The sequence below is a fragment of the Anabas testudineus genome, chromosome 17 (genome assembly GCF_900324465.2).
Source record: "Anabas testudineus chromosome 17, fAnaTes1.2, whole genome shotgun sequence".
Lineage (NCBI taxonomy): Eukaryota > Metazoa > Chordata > Actinopteri > Anabantiformes > Anabantidae > Anabas > Anabas testudineus.
In genome coordinates, this window is record NC_046626.1 from 7764435 (window position 1) to 7785539 (window position 21105).

The 21105-nt window shown below is 39.9% G+C and overlaps 3 protein-coding genes and 1 non-coding gene across 4 annotated transcripts; 3 read left to right on the forward strand and 1 right to left on the reverse strand.

Annotated features, from left to right (window-relative positions):
- Positions 1 to 308: 308 nt before the first annotated feature.
- On the reverse strand, positions 309 to 8800 carry sept2 (septin 2). Its single transcript, XM_026374115.2, has 13 exons — positions 8542 to 8800; positions 7576 to 7618; positions 6668 to 6782; positions 4908 to 4994; positions 4667 to 4790; positions 4301 to 4435; positions 4049 to 4166; positions 3735 to 3836; positions 3362 to 3507; positions 3097 to 3180; positions 1983 to 2043; positions 1624 to 1718; positions 309 to 1477 (listed from the first exon to the last, which is right to left on the reverse strand). The coding sequence occupies exons 2-12, from the start codon at positions 7597 to 7599 to the stop codon at positions 1632 to 1634; spliced, it is 1083 nt and encodes a 360-aa protein (XP_026229900.1). The 5' UTR covers positions 7600 to 7618; positions 8542 to 8800; the 3' UTR covers positions 309 to 1477; positions 1624 to 1631.
- Positions 8801 to 10236: 1436 nt separating this feature from the next.
- trnap-ugg lies at positions 10237 to 10308 on the forward strand. Its single transcript has one exon. It is a non-coding gene; the product is annotated as a tRNA-Pro (tRNA).
- A 5048-nt stretch (positions 10309 to 15356) lies between these two features.
- Positions 15357 to 16073, forward strand: LOC113172223 (transcription factor SOX-14). Its single transcript, XM_026375091.1, has one exon. The coding sequence runs from the start codon at positions 15357 to 15359 to the stop codon at positions 16071 to 16073; it is 717 nt and encodes a 238-aa protein (XP_026230876.1).
- Positions 16074 to 17822: 1749 nt separating this feature from the next.
- Positions 17823 to 20209, forward strand: cldn18 (claudin 18). The gene is made up of 5 exons (XM_026375277.1): positions 17823 to 18042; positions 19028 to 19192; positions 19617 to 19749; positions 19846 to 19959; positions 20113 to 20209. Exons 1-5 carry the CDS (start codon positions 17823 to 17825, stop codon positions 20207 to 20209), a joined length of 729 nt encoding a protein of 242 aa, XP_026231062.1.
- The last annotated feature ends 896 nt before the right edge of the window (positions 20210 to 21105 follow it).

Genomic DNA, 21105 nt, shown 5'->3' on the forward strand with positions numbered 1-21105 from the left:
TTTTAACTCTGTACATTGAGCTGATTTCTATTACAGTCAGTTCAGTGTCATGGTGCTTTTGACTGTCAGAGGAAATTGATTTCACTGAAATGAAAACCACACGACGTAAACAGAAAGCACCAGGTTCATGGTCTTAACAAAACCATTTCATTAAAATTACATTGTAACAAGACAAAGGTGCTTTACAGGACAGTGACAAACTTTAAATATACACATATTCGTTAATTAGTTTTATGAAGGTACATTGTTGCTTACTGAAACTGCATTGAATGAGAAATAAAGGGGAAAAAAGGTTACAGACAGACTGATAAAGTTGAATAAAACCTTTATTACAATATATGCATAAGGAACAATATTTGGTACTTTAATATTGGATTAAAAACAGCACAAAGAGGAATGTCAAGAACTCACATCTTGGCTGGTGAGGGAAACATTGGCTACACCGACCTCATCGGGTCACTTTAAACCTCTGCAGTTGCGAAAACCACAAAGTACTCAGCAGTTGGGACGCTGAAAATCTGAATGAACCGCAGAATATTAATGCTCCCTGGCACATGACTTCACTTTACAGTACACAGGAAACAGGAAGTAAATACACCTGATTGAAATATGCACCTAAGCACCAGAGGTGTGTCACAGTTAAAAACACCTCATCTCTCTGTCCTTCATTTGTCATCAGGAAGACTGTTTGAGGTCAAGGGTCACAGTTTAATTCATAAGAAACTCAAAAGGAGTTTAACAACAATTGAATGCCGCTGTACTTGATGACACTGATCTGAGAACTGCACTAATGGATAAGATCTAGACAGGAAAGGGAGGAGATGATCCCAACACAGCACTGAGAGAAATTCACCTGAAATGTTACCAGACAGGGTCGAGACTTTCATGCACACAGCAGAAGAACATATTCCTATTTAATGTGGCAATCTTAAATCCTGTTTTTGCTTGACAAAAATAGTGGGAAAATGGCATAAAAAGCTACTTTTTGCTACTAGATTTGACTACAGTTGACTCTACCAGTGAAGTTCTTTCACAGAGCTAAAGATAGCATGTGCTAAAATCACTGAACATAAGCATCAATACTTTGGTTTTCTAAATAGCAAAAAAGTAATGTTGCAAAAAAAAAAAAAAAAAAAAAAAAAGTAACAGAATATCCCAATTCATTTGTATTAAAAATATACGTATTAAAAGATGGGTCACATTAATTCATTTGAGTAACTGAAAAACGTTTCATAAACACACACACAAAAAAAAAAAAACAAACATAAGAAATAGAACCGTGTGTAAATATATAAACCTAACACTGTTTGAATATACTTTACTGTATGTATTCTAAAAAAAAAAAATCCCTCCAGATCCCATGTGGGACTGTATGGAGATAGTGGCAAGCAGTTCGAGTCAGTAACCAGATAGCTTGTACAACCTTCCAGCTATCGTCCATCTCTCTCGGGTTTAACTCGAGCAGTGGTTTAAAAACCTACAATGGAAACAAACAACCTTACAAATACTCATACACTGTCATTATAATTTGACATTTTGTTTACGTATTTAAATTACAATCACAGGACAAAAAATCTATATACACAAATACCATCTGTATTAGAGTGAGTGTTCTGCTCCTACCATAGACTTCACACATGGGGGCCGTCTCCATCTCCATCTCCCTGCTTCTGCATCTGCGCCTGCATCTTGGCAATCATCTCTTGCATTCGTCTCAGCTGTACGACACAGAATGAGCAGGAAACAAAAACCCCACTTAAAACAAGGATGAAGCACATTCACTTGGACAGCTGAGATTACATTTCTAAATATATTCTTATCACTTATCCATCAGTCTCTACTGAAAGTATGATCATTAATAACTGTTAAGTGTTTCCAGTATTTATTTATTGACTGAGGTGGGTCAGTGTTTGTGTTAGATCTTGATTGATGATGCATTAATGAATTCTTTGGAGTACGCCCAAACGAGAGTAGTGTCTCACCTCAGCCTCCTTCTCCTGCAGGATCATATCCTTGTCCATTTCCTCTGGCTCCGGCCCCTTTCTGTATTGTTTACACAATTATTGTTACTGGTCATGTTACCCTCATTCTTCAGAATAAACTTTTAAAATTCTGCTGAGTATATGTAAATAAGGAATCATGTTAAATGCTCAATCAAAGAGGTTATATATGTAGAATCACAATGCGTAAAGATTTATGAAGCATTATAACAGCAGAGACAGAAAAGAACTGTGTGTGTGTGTGTGTGTATGCAAGCTTGAGGGTGCATGTTGCACTATTTTAAGTAACATTATGCAAACACGATGACATAAGCCACACTGAGAAAGTGTAGAATGGATCAGTGGGGTTAGTGGAGTTAGGCAGTTTCTCTGCAGGAAACAGAAAAGCTCACTAAGGTGGGGTGGGCATCTAAAGCAGGTAACTGCAAAGAGAAGAAAGCAGGAAGATCCAAGAGAGAAACAGCAGGTGCAAGAGTCAGGGGCACAGCGTTACCTCCCCCAAATAAAAACAAAAACGGTACCTCCAACACTCCACTCATGGGATTTGACAAACCAAGACCAGACAGCCATCATGGGACAGATGGCGAGGCAATAGAAGAGTGTAAAACCACTCCCTTTTCCTGGGATGGCTTTAGAGGAAAGACTAAGAGAATCTTTTTGGGCTACATTTAGAGTTAAATGATAATATATCCACACTATGTTAAACAACACACAGTTGTCCTGTTTACAGCTTCGACAGATTCTTCAACTGGCATTAAATTCTGCTCTATCTTCGACCACAGTCTCACGTCTAGTTCACATGCAAAATGAAGAGTTAGAGCTACTGTACTACATAACTGATACTAGTTCAAGTTGATGCTACATGTAAATGGTGGTAAAGCTGTCATCTATAATCACCTTCCTTGGAGAATGTGTCTGTGATGTGTGCATGTACCGGATAAAGGAATCTTTCTAAGACCTTTCGTTAGATTTATATCATTACTGTATATTCTTATCAGATGAATGCCGTTTGAGGTGGGGGAGGTGCAGAGAAGCAAGCTGACAGACAAGTACGTACGCAGGAGACAGAGGCAGAATGTAACCATGGGAGGACAACCTGCCACCCCGTTTGAGGCGCTCCGAGCGGAAATTCTCGTAGTGCAGGTCCTGGGTCACTTCCTGTAGATCCTGCATATGGGTTCTGTGGTGTTGTGAAAAAGTCAGCAATCAACAACTACAAGAATATTGTGTATATATATTATATTAATAATACTTTTTATGTATCCGAACCACATTATACTGATAATATTCCTACTGTCTGAATTAGTAGCACAATTGGTTTTACATTAGTTTTAGACTCCTCTACCTCCTCTAATACTCACATCAGCATGGTCCGCAGCTTGAGGAAGTCGTTGTGCTCTGGGTTCTCCACCTCCACGACTCCCCAGGGGTATAGGCGGCCCCTCACCTTCTTCCCTTTGGCCTCAATCTGCTGGTTGGATCCCACAACTGCGAATGGGATGCTGGCCTGGAAAAGAGTAGATGTTCACATGTAACTTTATGGTCGAACCACCTACATACACAGTTAAGGCACTTCAGAAGAACTCACTAGATATGTAAATGACCTTACTAAATAAATGTTCATTTATTCAAATTCTACTAGAAGACACAAAGCTGACTACAACCTTCCAAAAATATAAATTCTTAGGTTAAAATAGAGTTCATGAAGCTTAAAAGAAGAAAGGGAGCATTTACCTTGAGGATCCTGGTCTGCTCTTTGAAGTCCTCATCCTCATCTGACTCAGCATCAGGAAGGTGATAAATTTTGATACCATGTTCATCTATCTCATCCAGAATCTTACAAAGACAAATAACATTAATTTCTGTTCAGTCAGAGCTTTAGAAACATTATTAAAAACCACATTTTGTTGAACAATATTCTTTGACACTTCTTTTATCACTGGGGTTGTGGCTACAGTACTAACTGCTGAAAGTGAGCACATGATAGCTACTGGCCATGTCAGGAACTGGAAACCTCCCTAAACAATGGACAACTCTGTGTTTCTCACCCTGCGCTTGAGCCGCTCCCTCTCTCTGAGGGTGAGTGTGTCCGCCTTGGCGATGACAGGAACCACGTTAACTTTATTGTGAATGGCCTTCATGAACTGGACATCCAGGGGTTTCAGGCTGGTCACAGAGGAAGCAGAAAGAGAGCAAAGAGGAAAGAGGGGGGCGTGAAAAAACGTAAAACTTAAAGAAAACCTCAGGGTATTAACTGAGGAGTATAGAGTATATTTGCAAGCATGTATTACAGGACTTACCCATGGCCAAGCGGGGAGATGAAATAGAAACAGCAGTGAACTCTATTGTCAACAATGTGCCTACGATTTAGACCGCTCTCATCATGGAGGTAGCGCTCAAACTGGTCATCAATGTAACTGATAATGGTGCTGAAACTGGACAAAAAAAAAACATGTCACATTAATGGTCACGTTAGTATCACAGTACCTTCTACTGAAATCCCACTCACTTTATACTAACATCAAAAGTCCAGATGAAAAATGAATTATCCTGCTGTTCTGATTCATTTTTTTTTTAACTGCCCTAGATTATTGCCTTATACCTGTTCAACATCACAGGACTGACGGTGTGTAATTTAGATCTAAAAATACTCCTCATCAACATACCAGTCCTGGCTGTTGATGGCATCTCCGTATCCTGGTGTGTCTACCACAGTGAGACGCAGCTTCACTCCTCGCTCCTCAATTTCTACTGTTGACGCCTCAATCTGAACCGTCCGTTCTATTTTTTCTGTTTAAAAGTAAGAATAAATAACAACTTAACAACACAGTCCAACATTTCTACACAGATTTCTCAATGTGCTCTACATAATCTCAAAACCAGTGTAAACGTGTATGTGCATTTTACCTGCTGCTCCAGGGATGACTCTCTCAGGGTAAAGGTCAGTGAGGAAAAGACTGTTGATCAAGGTAGATTTTCCAAGTCCAGACTCACCTTTTAACAGAGCAGAGGAGAATGAAACAACCGTCAGTAGGACAAGTCAAAATCAAATTAAGAAACTGAATAAATATTACACAACCACAGTCACACTCTTGTTGGTGCTTTTATAAAAAAAAAAAAAAAAGAACAAAGACAACCTGATTCTGCAGCAGGAAATGCGACATTGAGCCATGACGCACACGAGACATTGCATTACATTGAAATACATATCAACTTGACACTAAATCTGATACCACTTTTAGTAATTCTAATCCTTCCCAAGACTATGTCGGCTGGCTGATAAAACAATCCTACTACCAGAGGGAGGAGTGAGCAAGTGCTTATAATCAGTCAGGTGTGTCAAGTCAAGAGTCTTACTCCAAGATTAGCAGAACAAACTAAAGGACTGTTATTACCCTCTTCTAGTTTATTTTAATTATTACAGATGACTCTGCAGTGAACTTCCTCTCATAGTGAAGCTAGAAAACTGTTTCAGTGTAACAGCAATACTGTAGATAACAGGGAACTATGAATAAGAATGAAACAAACATCCAGCTTCAGTGAATGATCTACTTTTAAATAAATGCAAATGACCACATTTTCAGACTCAAAAGCATAGTTCAACTCACAGCAGTGTACAGCCTTTGAACACAGTTTTAGTCATGCAGTATGACAGGTTTCTGTTTACCATAAGCAACAGCAGTGAACATAGGAACTATCATGTTGTAGATGCAGAGACACAATCAACCAAAAGCTTATATGCTTCACTCAGGAATGTTGCTATTGTGGTTCCCACCAGAGCTGAGGCAAAACATTTACAGTGTTAAGTGTTTGCTGCATCTCTGAACAGGAAATCTGCCAGAGTGACGTATAAAGAGCTTCAAAGAAAATGTGCCTGTATTTTTAAGTTAACATAAAAATAAATGTATAAAGCGAAAAAATGACAAACTCTCATTGTATATTATTGCTATCAGTGGGAGAGCCATTTAAATGTACAGGACCACATTGATTATTTAAGAACCCAGGTCACAGAGAAGGTTAGATAAGCACTCAATGAGTATTCTTACAGAGGGCCCAGAAGGCCTTGTCCACTGTGTGAATCAGCCCCTGGAGGCTCACAGGCTGCATTCCTCTCTGGTTTATTTTAAAGCAAAAAGATGAGCAGTGCTCTGTGGAGCTTCAACCCTCCCCACTTACTAACAAGCACAAAGAGTTCACACAGTCACAGCACTCCCATTGAGGGTTTACACTGCTGTTGATGCCAGCTGAGCAACTACACTATGTGATATCTGACATTTTCTACTAAGCAAAAAGTCTTCATGCACAGTGAGATACACCTATGCAAAGAATATGGTACAGTCAAAGACAAAACAAGCATCTACCTCTAAACATATAAACAAAGACAATGCAGAGGACAAAGAGTAAAACTGTTATGTAGACAGGCCAATATAAAAAGAGCACATGTCAGCAACAACTGGATATTGTCCAAGATAATGGACAACATCCCACCATAAATTTATAAAGACAACAAACTCACATTACCCAAAAAACTAAATGTATTCCTTAAATGTCCATGTCCAGGCTTATCACTGAGATACAATATCGTGTTCCAAACAAAACAGAATCAGTGTCATGTTACAGCAGAAAAAAAAGAGACACATTTAGAAAAACAGCGATGATGCACTCACCTACCACCATCAAAGTAAACTCAAATCCTTTTTTAACTGATTTGCGATGAACCTGATTAGGCAGGTTGGCAAATCCAACGTACCCTGGGGTCTCAGGGTTGGTAAACTGGCCCTGCTGTGAAAACAAAAAAAAAAGTAAGGTAGAATTACAATCTTCAAAACTTTAAAGCATGTTTGTGACATTAAAACGTAACATGAAAGCAGGTTAATCTTGAATGGAAAATGTATTGTATGTATGTAAGCTTGTTTGCAAACTGTACTGTAAGTCAAACAGCTGGACTCAGTTTGTGCAATTGTCCCAGTTTTAACACCACACTGAGGTAACATCTGTTCATGAACAACCGTGGTATTTACTGTAGGAGGACAACACTGACTCCTCAGAGGTTTATTTGCAAAAAGACTATTTCGCTCATCATTCCAGTGTGTATGGTCCTTTCTTACACAGAACAATTCAACAGGCCCTGTGATAATGCCATACACTTAAAACAGAAAGGTCCTTATTTAGTTAAGTCTTTTTTTGCCACACAGTTGGAACACATAATAAACCTTTCCTACATTTTCCTTTCAGCAAAGGTCACGACTGATAAGATTGATAAAAGAGTTTTCCTTCTCTGCCTTTAGGCCTTTCAACCTGTATCAAGCAACATGAGTGAATCATGGGGACCGTGAGCACCACTGAGTTGCATGACTGGCCCAGCATTCAACAAGTAACCAAGTGTGCTCTTTATTTCTAACAAACATCTTTTTTTCAAAGACAGAATCACATACCTATTACATATTATCTTATTACTAGACTAGGCTATTGTAGCCACAATGAAACATTCACAGAAACCGAAGTAGGAATCTGGTATGACTGCATACTGTATCGGTTCAGATTGAATATGTAGTTTCTGTTTTTAGAGACTCACCTTCATTTTGTCTGCCTGAGACATCTTTTTCTCCTTGTTAAACCTGTAAGAAAGACAGATGGATGCTGAGAAACGTATAATAATTACTGAATGAAAGCCAACTTTACTACAGTTGTAGGCTTCTCTAACATGTAGCTAACTTGTACGGAAACCTACTTACAGACCCGATTGTGTGAGAGACAGGAAGTCTGGTTTGTGCTCAGAAAGGTTTGTGAGAGTGCTGTTTCTCACCACAAAAAAAAAAAAAACTGCTTTCCTGCTCAGATAGACTTTGCTATGCTTAGACTGTAACTTCCCAAGTTGCCTGCCACTGATATCATAGGTTTGCTCCTGTCGTGTGGTGAGTCTTAATGCATTAAAACTGTCAGAAACCACCCCACAGCAGTCAGTGTTACTTCTGCTTAGAAAACGCTTTAAGTCAAGCTGCACAGAGTAGTATACAATTGTTTCACGTTTTTCGTCGACTCCTTATACAAATGAATGTGCCCGGGTTATTTCAGAAGCTTAGCTGGATTAATGTAAATGTATATCATTAACTAACGTTAAAGCCAAAGTTCACCAGCTATTTTCCAGCGTACAGTGGGACCGAAACCAACACCACCGATTCATAACGGTAACGTGAACGACCTAATGGGCGTGAGATGGGTTGATGCTGCCGTGAAAACCCATATTTGATGCGAATTTTGTTTTAGAAAAAGAGAGCAATCAAAACGAGCCTAAATCACTGCTATTTGCCAAGCTAACATCTACCGCTAACGTTAGCTGTTCGGCAAACTGGAGCAAGATTAGCATAGTTAGCAACCACTAGTTAGCTAGCTAACTACCCAGCCGAGCGACTAGCTTCCTCTGCAGGGTGTTAACTAATGCTAATCAGCTAACGGTAACGGTGCAGTTATCGGTTTGGGCTAACTCACACAGCACCGACACGACCCGATGATGGATGACCGGATAAATAAGCAGTATTACCTTGCAGTGTGACCGGAGAGGGGCACAGAGAGACGAGCTGACGATGAACAGTAGACTTGGCGGACACCTCAAATTCTTCGGATTCCGGTGCAGCAGCTTCCTCCAACTCACAGACCACAATGCACCGGGCCGCAGCAGCAGCAGCAGCCGGGATCCACCGTCCGCACGTCCGCCTCCTGATCCCTGTGTCATCTACTCTAAGATCATTAAAAACAACGATAGCTGATCATATGGACACTGAAACAATACTTGCTGTTATAATTCTACAATGATTATTTCCTAAAGCTTTTAAATGGAAGTGAAGGGATCATTGTTCTTCAGTGTTAGTAGATATCTTCCACAGTAAAAGTCTTTAATTCCCTCCTTGTGTTTCTTTGAGTAGTGCTTTCCATCGAGTTGCAATAGAAAGAAAGTATTTTGTACTAAAAAGGCTCCAATCTATCATTTAATTTAACTAAGGTTGAAGCCTTTCTTTATTGCTAGACACAGGAAGAAGGGGGCTTCTCTTAAAGGACAGGATGACAACAACAAACAAAACCTTGTGCTCATACCTGATATTGTTTTAAGGCAGACTTGAAAAACCATTAACCTGTCCTCTGAGATCATGTAGCAATAGGTGCTATTGTCATATTGAGGGGAAGGCCCAAGACCCTTAAAACCCAGGAGATGATTGTTTGCTTTTGTGCTATTTTGAAATTTGATGTTTGACGTCCTTAGCACATTATTATTTTGGCTGAATATTGTTTGACTTACTAAATTTACTATTAGCCTCCTACGTCTACTGATGTCTTGTAAACCAGGTGTAGGAGCCAGATTGGCATTGGATTTCACCTTTGTCTTATATTTGGGGTACAATAAATGAGGAGTATTGAATGATAAACACCTAACACACAAAATGCTGTTAATGGCATTGTAATACAGAGGATTTTCAGATGCTGCAGATTGTCTCCAATGGAACATTTAATGACTGATTATCCTTATAATCACCATAAATACTCATGTTTACCTGTTGATCTTTTTATTACACATGTGTGTTTAGAAATGTTGAAAGAAAGAATATCATTTATGGAACATCTACCTTAAAATATTTTACTCTATTATACTTGCAAAAGAATTTACTGTACAATAATGGATCCAGCTTCTAAACATAGAATAAGAAAAGCAATAGCTTGTATTCCCACGGAATAGAAGAAAGAAGAAACATTAATGCTTCTATTCATGTATCAGTAATATTTTATTATTTAATTATTATTCATTATTTAACCTATAGGGGACCACAGGGGCCTGGGTTCACTGTGAAACTCACAATTAATGATTAACATCAGCCAAAGATAAAATGCGTTGTTAGCTCCAACCTAACCTAACCTTTTGCCTTGACTGACCTATTAATTAACTGCTAGCTGTTTACTACAGGGGTAAAATTAGTTATTAGGCTGGATTATTTGTAATTTTAGAATAATTTGGTCTTTTTACGGGCAGAGTTAGCTAACGCCAGCTAATGTAAGGTAATGTAATGGGTTAGCTTGTCAGCTACTCAGATCTTTTAATCAGACATATCTGTGTTCTTCTTCCCGAAGGTTTTAAATGCTGGTATGTTTTAATCACGACGTTTGGAAACAAGTAACAATAAAATAATATTCACTAAGTCTGTCGTTAACAGGTATCTAAGACGTGGTGTGAGTCTGACTGTCAGGTGGCTCGTTGGTCTAGGGGTATGATTCTCGCTTTGGGTGCGAGAGGTCCCGGGTTCAAATCCCGGACGAGCCCTCATATTGATGTTGTTTTCAGTTTTGACAAAGAATCATTTCTAGAGCTGTTCTCTTAAATGTATCTATATTATTTATATATATATATTTTATTTAGATTGACTTAGAGCCGCTCCACTGTGTATCCTTTATAAAAACTGTTGTGCTGATCTCTTGTGGATTCTGGTGGTATTACATTAAAGCTTTCTGTTTATTTTTTATGTATTTATAGGACTGGTATAACATTTTATAACACTTCCATTTCTCCAGTTTGTTCACCTAGTTTGGAGTCTCAGTGTATTGTGTGTGTACATTTAAGAAATCTGTAATGGAAACCTTTTAACCTGCTACTTGATTCCTGGAAATGTTTGGTTTTTTAACATCAGGTAAGTTTACAGCTGATCATTGTTAGTGGACTTGAATTGCTTATATTTTACTAATACTTTGACACCTACGAGGAGCATCAGGCTTAAAAATATGCCCACTTTAAGCTTTTCTGTCTTCGCCCTGCAAGGCCTTATCAGAGCTTGCTGTTGTGACAGCACCTCCTCCCCCTCTGCTAACAGAGTCAAGGAGACATCTCAGTAAATAACTACCAGTCTTCTTCTTTTTCTGTTACAACAAGCATATCATCACCACGACAGTTACACTACTTGTTAAATAACTGGTTCTGTCTTAAACCCCCTCCCCTATAACTCACTTGATTAGACAAACCCAGAAGTTATAAAACTCCACCTTCAGACTTATAGATCTCTTTTCCTTCGACATCGGTTTTTCAACCTCATAATTTCTTTTATTTGGTCAGTTTCTTGTATGTTGAGATGCGATGGTTGGCTGTCGGTTCAGTTATCCATTGCTGGATTCTGTGGTTTATTATTATAAATCTATAAGTGTATAAAAAATCAACCATCACTCCACGCTTGCCTGCTTTGAATGGTTTCAACGTGACCTCCACGTCAGATGTTCTATGAGTCAACAGCACCATTATCAGAGTAGTTATTTCTCTACTCCCATTATTTCCATAAGCCTTTTAAAGGTGCCATGGTCTTTCATTTGTGGGGTTGCTATGGAGTGCAGGACTTTACATTTCAAGTACCACTCTCCTGCATCTTTTTTCTTATCTTGGTTTAAGGGGCAAATTCACAGCTCTTTAACTGCAATGACAGCACGGTTTAATGTTGTTTACATTCACAACATATGTTACATAATCAAAGAGAAGAAACATGACATGAATATGAATCCACACCCAATTCTACTTTTTTATTTGATCACATTTACATTGTCAATGTGGGCCAGAGCAGTGCTGACTTAAATGTCTCTGTGTGTGAGGATTGTTGCTAATTAAATGAATTTACTTAAATTTGAAAGATGTTTCTGGCACATTGTCTGTAAAGTGATTTTCTCAGACAATGCAAGAATTTTAAAAACTATGAAATAAAAAATGTGAGCACAACAGCATGCCTGGTAAAATGAAGGCCTATGTTTGATATGATAAACATGTAAAAGAAGAAGTTTGAGAAGGAATCACGTAACAATTAAAAGATTGATTCTGTAGATCAGTAATTACAGTTTATGAGCCCACATTTATTATTAAAAACCTGCTTTAAAATATCCCTGTAGCATATCTATGACTGAATAAGAAAATAAAACAACAATTTTTATAAAAATTACAAAAATTTGATAGATTCAGAATCAGAAAAATACTTTCAGCCACTAGTTCAATTTCCATCATCACTTCTATAACCCGTCTGTCACTTGAAGTAAGCGGCCGCCTGCTTAGCTGGCACCTTTTACTTTACAAGCAGCACTTAATTTACTGCAGGACATTTTAAATCTCCTCCTCTGTGGCACTGAGTCGCTGACAAATGCCTGGTTGCAAATGTATCTCATTGACTGCTGACTCGCTTGTAGTACAAGTTGGCTGATAATGTGTCCCTCCGGTTTATCCTCAGATGCTGGAGGAAGTGTATTAATTTAGCCTGGACGGGGCCTTATGAAACTGCCGGCAGGCACAGACGAGCAGATCTCTCTCCCCCTCTCTGAACCTCTCAGGATTGAAGCTATCTGCCACAGAGCTAAAGCATATTCCACCATCAATGTGTCAGAGGGAAAGCTATTAAAACCGCTTTACTTTTCCTAAGTATCATGAGAATAAGCACAAGATTTAGTGAAATCCCCCCCAGAGCACTGGAAATCTTTGGGATTTTCCCCCTGAAATGTTTCTTAATGGACCGTTCAGGACTGTCAGAAACTCTTGTTAGACTTCAGTGTAGTTTTTGGATTTATCCTGAGCTGAAGTGACAAAATTTAAAGTGTGAGTGCATCTAAACTTTGCACATAATCATATTTACCATCCCACTATGAAGCATTTACAATAACATACAACTTCCAGTGTAGGTTAGATTGACAGACAGCAGTGTAAATTCTATTCGATTTACTGTCACATAAAACGAAGAAATGCAGCATATTATTATAGCTGAGAGGCTGAAATCAGGTATTATTTAGTATTTAAAAAAAAAACATTGATTATCAAAATATTTCAACTGACTTCTGATTGTTTCATCTCATCTGTTTCAACTGTTCAGCATTGTCATATTAACAATGGAAAAGGTTCTTTTAATGCTGCTCTCTCCTGAGGAGCTGCCACTAAAGCCAGAGGCCTGAGAGGCCTCAGTGAACAATGCAACCATCAAACACCTGACAGTGAAAGGAAGGTCACTTCCCCGGATTAAGAAGCCAGTCACCAGTAATCAGTTTAATCAATTATTATTCACTCAATCAATGCAGTAAATTAGCAGGAACCATGAGCATTTTTTTGTCATGACTCAGTGGAGTCTCTTCTTGTTGGCACTCTCCTCCGGCCCACACGCCCAGCCTGCTTCTCTGTGTCGTCTTTCATTTCCTTTTCACCCCCAGGTCTTTCTGTACCTGTCAATTTCTTTCTACGGTGTGACTCCTTAATCCACCTGAGTGCATGGAGGACAGTTTTGACATAAGAAGAAAAGATAGACCCCTAAGGAGAGGACCAGTATCTTTAGAGCCTGGGGGATAACCGGATTACGACAGCCATTTTGTGCTGCTGGCAGTTTTTCTTATTACACATTTCCCCCCCCCACTCATCTCTCTACAGTTGAAATGCTGCCCTTTCTTAGAAGTCACACCAAAAACTGAGGAGTACAAAAAAAATAAAACACGTTTTGAGCAGAACAGAAATAGAACTTGACAAACGACAGCTGAAAAGATAATTTCTCCATACTTCCCCTCACATGCTCCACGTCTCATGTCTGTTCTTCTGCTTCTTGTTTTTCTTTTCATTGTTGAAAACGCGGTCCCTCTGTGGAACTAATCATTGTCGCTGTGTGCTGGTGGGTGCCTCCTGTGTGCCAGGACTGAGCCTACAGCACAGCAGATAACAGCCCAGCACTGAGGGGACAGATCAACTGTCTGACCCCTGCTGCCAATCACTTTATCCCTCCAGCTCGTCTGCTCTGAGGAGCCCCACAGAAAAAAAAATAAATAAAAAACCTCTCTGAAAACATCTTATCATCGACACCAGTGATGCGGCGTGCGCTACTGGATCTTTTGTGTCCATTTATTTCGCCTTTGAAGAGGCCTGTGGTGTCTTTGATTGTGGGGGGTAAATGAAATAAAGGCCCCCTCCTCCTCATTGCCTGATATCTGAATTTATCGCCGCTCCCAAAAACGAAACCCAGAGCTTCAACTAACCAACACAGGTCTGCCTACAGAGAAACACATCATGCATCTGTCATGGTAATAATCCTTTTTACTGAACCATTTTGGCCCCGGAAGCTCCCACTTATACACCCAGGAAGGTGGTATTGAATTCCTCCTTGTAAAATGAGCTTCCTGAGTATTTACCCCCTACAGTAATCCCCTGCTATTTTCCACAAGTACCTGTATTTTCGGCGTAGCAGTGTACACACAGTATACTGTATAATTTATTGCTCAGACTCCATCAATGTCATTTCAATAACAGATGAGATGACTAAAGCGTGTGCGTGATTGGATAGTAATTGAAAACTTTAACAATCAATGGAGTCAGCCAGACCAGTGAATTATTGTTATGATTAATATTGATTTTGGAGACTATGGAGGAGGGAGAGAGGAGGCACTTTAACACATGATATATAATAAATATACACAACATAGTATATACTGTACCTTGTTGAAGGGAAGTTTTTGGAGAGATGGGAGAGTATATATAGAGCATTGTCTCTGCACACTGACTAGTTTTAACAACTTTGTTAGACCTATATCCTGCATTTTAGCAGTATATATAGAATGATTCCACTACTTTTACATCTGTGTTTTCTTCCACTTAGCTTAGAAGATGGCTTTTTTTTTTAAAAATTAAATTAAGAGAATTTGATAACTTGGTACTATTCTTAGCAACATCCCTGTTTTAATAGAATAAAAATATACAGAAACTTATATTTATCTTCTGAAAGACAAAGTTCATTATTGAGCGAATTGGCCATATGGGTTATTATAGGGTCGTAAGCAGCTGCAGTACAAAATAGCTTCCATGTAGTCCTTAATTAACGAATTTCAGGTTTTCTGCTGCAGATTATTTTCTTCCCCGGGTTCCTGCCTGCCTGCACTTGTCTCAGCAGCTTTGGTGAGACTAAAGTGTTGGAGAGGGAGAAGGAGGGAGACCTTCACAAATGTTGTACAGTCACTTCTCCTGAAGGGATTACAGTGCTCTCTCTCATTCCCATTGGCTTGGTCCGCCGTGACAGTGGTGTGCTGATGAGTGGTTGACATGCCCAGAATCATCCATAACAAGCTTCCAACTTGGTCCTGTGTGACTCCCATTCATGCGCCCCGGCTTTGCGCTTTATGTAGCTTTCAGTTCCACTTGACGCAGGTGTCCCAGTCACTGACTGAGTTTCTAGTGTTTTCTTTATAGAGATACAGATATTTCTTATCTGGATCCATCGTCTTCGTCACTTTTCCTTTTACGCACGAGAGGAGCATGGTCTTTTTGGAGAGGTGATTGGCTTAAAAGTGGGATCAGTGTGTGTTTCAGTGAATGTGTCATTTCCTGAAATGGCTAAATCTTTAGACCACATCAAGAGACCCATGAACGCCTTCATGGTCTGGTCCAGAGGCCAGAGGAGAAAGATGGCCCAGGAAAACCCCAAGATGCACAACTCTGAAATAAGCAAGAGACTTGGCGCGGAGTGGAAGCTGCTCTCAGATGCTGAGAAACGTCCGTACATCGACGAGGCCAAGAGGCTGCGCGCTCAGCACATGAAGGAGCATCCGGACTATAAGTACAGACCCCGGCGCAAACCTAAAAGTCTCCTGAGGAGAGACCGTTTTGTTTTCCCGCTTCCGTCTTTACTGGGAGAGGCAGCCGGATTTTCCGTGGACTCCTTTCTCGTCCCTGGGGATAAAGCCAGAGCTCTGCTCGCTCCCGCCTCCTCCTCCTCCTCCTCTTCGTCCTTCTCGCTGTTGGAGCCGGTGGCGCAGTTCAGCACCGGAGCTGTCCAGCGGGTGGCGGAGGTACCACAGACGCTGGCCGCCGGCGCTCTGCCCTACGGCGCGCACACGTTTGGGTATCAGACTGGAGGGATCGGGGGTCTGGCTTGGCCCGGACAGCACAGCCACCCGTCGCCCTCCAGCCCGGGATACGTGGTTCCCTGTAACTGTAGCGCCTGGTCTGCTGCCAGTTTACAGCCTCAGGTGGCTTATATTGTCTTCCCAGGGGGGATAAACAAGAGCGGCATGGACACGTTTACTTCATCCAGCTCCAGTGTGTGACGGACGATGCGAAGACGCACAGTCATGACGGGAAAAGTTTGCGCGCAGAACCTCCCCATCCATCTACAATAGGCGTTTTCATCCTAGAACTATCACAGCACTGTCAATTTAACTGTTCAATATTCTTTGGGAGTTTGATTGTGTTTCTTAAAAACTATTCAAAATGCTATAAAACGCCGATTGTCTGGTTTACTGATGACCACCAACAATACACCAAAATAAAAGCCTCTATTATTTGTTGATTCCTAGTGAAAACCGACTGAAGCAGATTCTGAGAATATTTTGTTACTTTTTTTGATAAGAAAATGAGATCAAAACAGATTTTTACCATGCACATGGGAATATCTCAAGTTTTTGTGGTATTGTCTGACATGAACATGCATAAAACTCCTGTGTTTATGAGAGGGCAGAGGTGACTCAATCATTTTTGATTTGTTCAGATACAATCAAGTCTAAAATAATGTTGTAGATTCATTAATTCTTACATTTAGACAGTAACACCTGTTTTTATTTGAATGTGGAAGTGGAGATAATAAGTGTTTTCCAGTTGAGTTATAAATAATTACATAAAGAAACATTTTATAAGCAGCAACATCAGTATAATTCACTGAACATTGTTAATGTGAGACTGGTCATTTTTTTGAAATCACTGTTTGTATTTGTATCTTTTACTGTCTCTCAGATGTAATTTTGTGTCAGACATCTGCACTATTAATAACTTCATTGTTAATAATAAATGAATCTGGGTAAGGTCGCCGTTCACGTCCCTGAACAATCTGAATGCTCCTGTTAACCGACTTTTAATTTCCTGGTAAGATAAACAGACAAAACTGGCCAACGTAACGAGATGAACTTCTCTGTTCCCTTCATGTTTGAGTTTTGTTGTGAGTGTTTGTGAACGAGAGTGGCGATAAGAGAAGAATAGAAACTTCTCTCCTGCCCAGCTGTTGACAAAATGATAAGATGAAAAGCTGAATCATAGAAATCACATGGTTGTTTCACAGTTAGTAAGAGGGAATGAGTCCTCGCACTGAAACCACTGGGTCTCGATGTACGACAGCTTATAATGTGCAACCTTTACCCGACTGCTGGTGCTACAGTGTATCCCTGTGTTTGGGTTTTGGGATACATTTAATCTTTATTATGTACAACACAGTGTCGAGCATCTTTCAATTCAAACGTTCAGGCACCTCTGACCTCCCTGTGAATGTGAATGTGGTTTAACACAGCTCATTTTAAAGTAACCTAACACGAACCTTTACATTCGACCTTGGATCACGTCAGTGTCACATAAGCCTCTCGGTGAAAATTGTGTGTTATTTTGATTGTGTGTGTTTTACTTCCTTCCTGTTTGCCAATTGAGTTCAATCTCGTTGAGAGGAGCCCTTCACTCTGTGTAATGTCTCTGTGTTTGGATGCAGTCAGTGAGGTCGTGGGCGTCACAAATGATAATTTACTCGCTGACTAACAGTTGGCGGATTACTAAAAGCGCAGTGGAGTGATTCAATTTCCTGTATTTGCATTTAAACAGTGACTTTACATTTAGGTGCCAGGTGTGCCTATCACCACTGTGTCCACACAAACTAACCCAGCCCATACTACTGTATCACCTGCTGGGTGAAACCCAACCACCTCCGCCCAACGTCGCCATCACTACAAGGTGCCACTTTGCTCCCTTTTATTCTCCACCTGCTCAGCACACACTGTGCGTCCGACTTTACCATCGAACTTCTGACACAGGAGACAACGATGGCGCCTTCGATTCTGCAGAATGGTGGATTCGTTTTGGGCTTGATTGGTGCAGCAGCCCTCATCGCAGCCACTGCCATGAACAACTGGAGTGTCAAAGACAGACAGGGAGAGGTGGTGACATCTGTCTACACCTACAAAGGTCTGTGGCAGGACTGCGAGACCACTTCTTCTGGATTCAATGAGTGCCGCCCTCTCTATGGCCTCCTGGGCTACACAGGTAGGACGAGACTCTCCTTTATTTTCCCAGTCTATGTTCTCCCATTTCTGCTGGTTAGATGTTTGCTGAGCTTCCTCTGATCACAGGAACACAGATGCAACGAGTAACCACATTTTAAAAAGGGACTAAATTGTTTGAAAGCAATTCTAGTACCAGGGGTCAGGAGGAAGTTATTAACTTGCCAAATAGTCACTGACTGATTGAATTAAATTTTATACCAAAGCCACTTTAATTCACAAAACAATACTAAAATACCTTAAAAACATTGGAAGTCCCTGTGTTTTAATTTTGTAGCTCCAATGAAATCCTGAAAGAAATACATATGTGTTCACATAATGTGGAAGCATTTGTCTTTTTTAAGGGAAACTGTAACAATGGCATTAGTTGAAAGTGAGTTGATAAAAGACATTACTCTCCTGAGAATAACTAATTAGAGTTTAAAAAATTAAAGATATTTAAAAAAAAAAGTGTCTGTGATCCGCCCTTGTTCCGGTGTTGAGCATGGTCTTATCAGTATTTGCATTAGCCCCAGTGCATTCTGGTCACTATAATGGACCAGGCCAGGCCGAGACTCAGTCAACACAGTTATCAGAAACAGAACAAACGAGGGCAGGTTCCCACAACACACCTGCAGGAGAATCACATTCTCACATTAAATAGATTGGTGAAAATCATTTTCTGGTGAACATCAACACATTTCAAGACTTGCATATTGAGGTTTTACAATAAAATAAAAGTCACGTAGCACGAGACATTTGTTTTGTAGTGGTTGTACATAAATGATTCAGTAGTGTTAGAAACATGCAACTCTTTTATTAAAGACACTGAACAACAATATAGGAGAATTTCATAATTAATTATGTGACTGATTCTTAGTTTAACTTAGTGCTAGGCTGTTCTTCTGGCCTGGACTGGATCCTGGCTACAGCATCCAGCTTAGCTTTCCCAGTGTGATGTCTGTGCCTGTGTGTTTTTTGTCCACCAGGTACCTTCCAGGCTGTGCGAGCCCTGATGATTGTGGGTGTGGTGCTGAGTGTGCTCGGGTCAGTGATATCAGTTTTCTCCCTGAAGTGCCTCACCATGAATAGCATGGAGGACCCCACCAAGGCCAAGATGAGCCTCACCGCTGGCATCATGTTCATCACCGGGGGTACAGATGCAAATTAAGATAAACATGAGCAAAGTTAAAAAAGAGCAAATTAATTTTAAGTTAATTTGTGAAATCATGCACACTTATTACTAACATTCATTTGGACTGTTCAATGATAAGGCTGGTGACTTTCAACATTTTTGCTATTGTCATTATATCCTGAGTCCAAAACCAACAACGACATTGTGTCTATTGAATGTAATGTCTGTAAATCTAAAAAATGCAACTGTAGTAATTTTTCAAATCACTTTTTACTTCACTCTTTCCATCTCAGAGACTGTAGACTTTTGGTTTTTCGTGTTTTTATTTAATTTGTTGACATTGACAAAAAGCTAGAAAATCACCAACTTTGTCCTTTAAGCATCTTATTATGAAAATAAAGTGAGTGACCTTCTGTCTATGTCTCTGTAAAACCCTCCTTCAGGAGTGTGTGGCATTGCAGGAGCTTCAATCTATGCCAATCAGATCGTGGCCAGTTTCACGACGTCCACCTACAGCAATTATGAAAGTGGAATGATGGAGATGGGGATCGCTGGAGGAATGGGAGGAGTTCCCACGTAGGACATTAAGTCTATTATTTTTTGCTTGTTTTGTTATAATAAGCTTATTACGTACATGCTGGTCTCACACCTTGTCTAATCTGTCTTCACCAGATACACCTTTGGTCCTGCACTGTTTGTAGCCTGGATAGGAGGGGGTGTGCTGGTCGTTGGTGGCATCCTGAAGTCACTGGCTTTCAAGGAAATGGTGAAGGATGAAAAACCAAGGTGAGAACTGACAGATTTGTAGCATTTGTAGCGTGAACTTCTTCAGTTCTTTGTCACTGAATGACTCCTGATGACAACCTACTGGTACATGAGATAAGATAGGAGAGATTTTGAACAGAAACTTTATTCCATTTGTTGCCTCGCGCCTTTCAGATATCCTGGAGCTGCTGTTTATAAACCTCCGTCCCGCACCAAAACTGACGCAGATGATCATCAGTCAGCGGGAGGTCAGAGAGACCGTTACGTGTAACTGGGAATGACTCTGTATGTTTGCTAAGGCCTGTACTTCCTGTACTTTAACCTTCTCACTCCATGCTTTGTGGAAGGATTTTTTTATTGGCCAATGTTTCATTTTAATTTTTCTGATAATGAGTCTATATGTCTCAAGTTAAAACAGCCGTAATAAAGATGTTGTATTAGTTTTAAAAAATATCAAATCTCGAGCAACACTAGCAGATTTTAAAACAAAAACATCTTTAAAAATATTTAGTTTTCACATGCACATCTTCAGTGGCTACTAAATATTCATTACTGCACAGGTATTGTATGCAATTGACATTTTTGTACCTAAGTTCATCAAATGTTTTTATTTAAATGTTTGAAAATAAAAACACTAATTTCAGTAGCGTGTGAAAAGTGGCTCCTGTTACCGTCACTACTGATGGAACCAGCCCCCGAGGACCTACAGAAAACACGTGTTGCTTTATGGACATTTTAAGGAGGAGGCATCCATCGCTAAGCACACTGTTCCTTAGATACAAGCTGTTGAACACGGAAGGTAAAATCTGAGCCAGAAAAGCCTCTTACCTCATCGTCATACTTGGCTTAGTTTTGGGAATGTGATTTTAAAATTTAAAATCAAAATGTTTTTTTCTTGCTTAGTTCACTTGGGTGTTTGTAAACTTATGAATTTCTCTATTTTTACATAAATAGCACTTAAATTGTGAGCAGATGTTTGTATGCAAGTCCCAAAACTAAAATCAAGGAATTCCTTCATTTTGGCTTAAATGAGAAGTGTTATATATAAATGTGTTCTAAGAACCTTATCCCATCTGTAGAAAGGTGGTGGTGGCAGTATCATGATCTGGGCCCGTTTAGCAGCTTCCAGGGGAGAACAACTTGCCCTCATTGATAAAGTTCTGAATT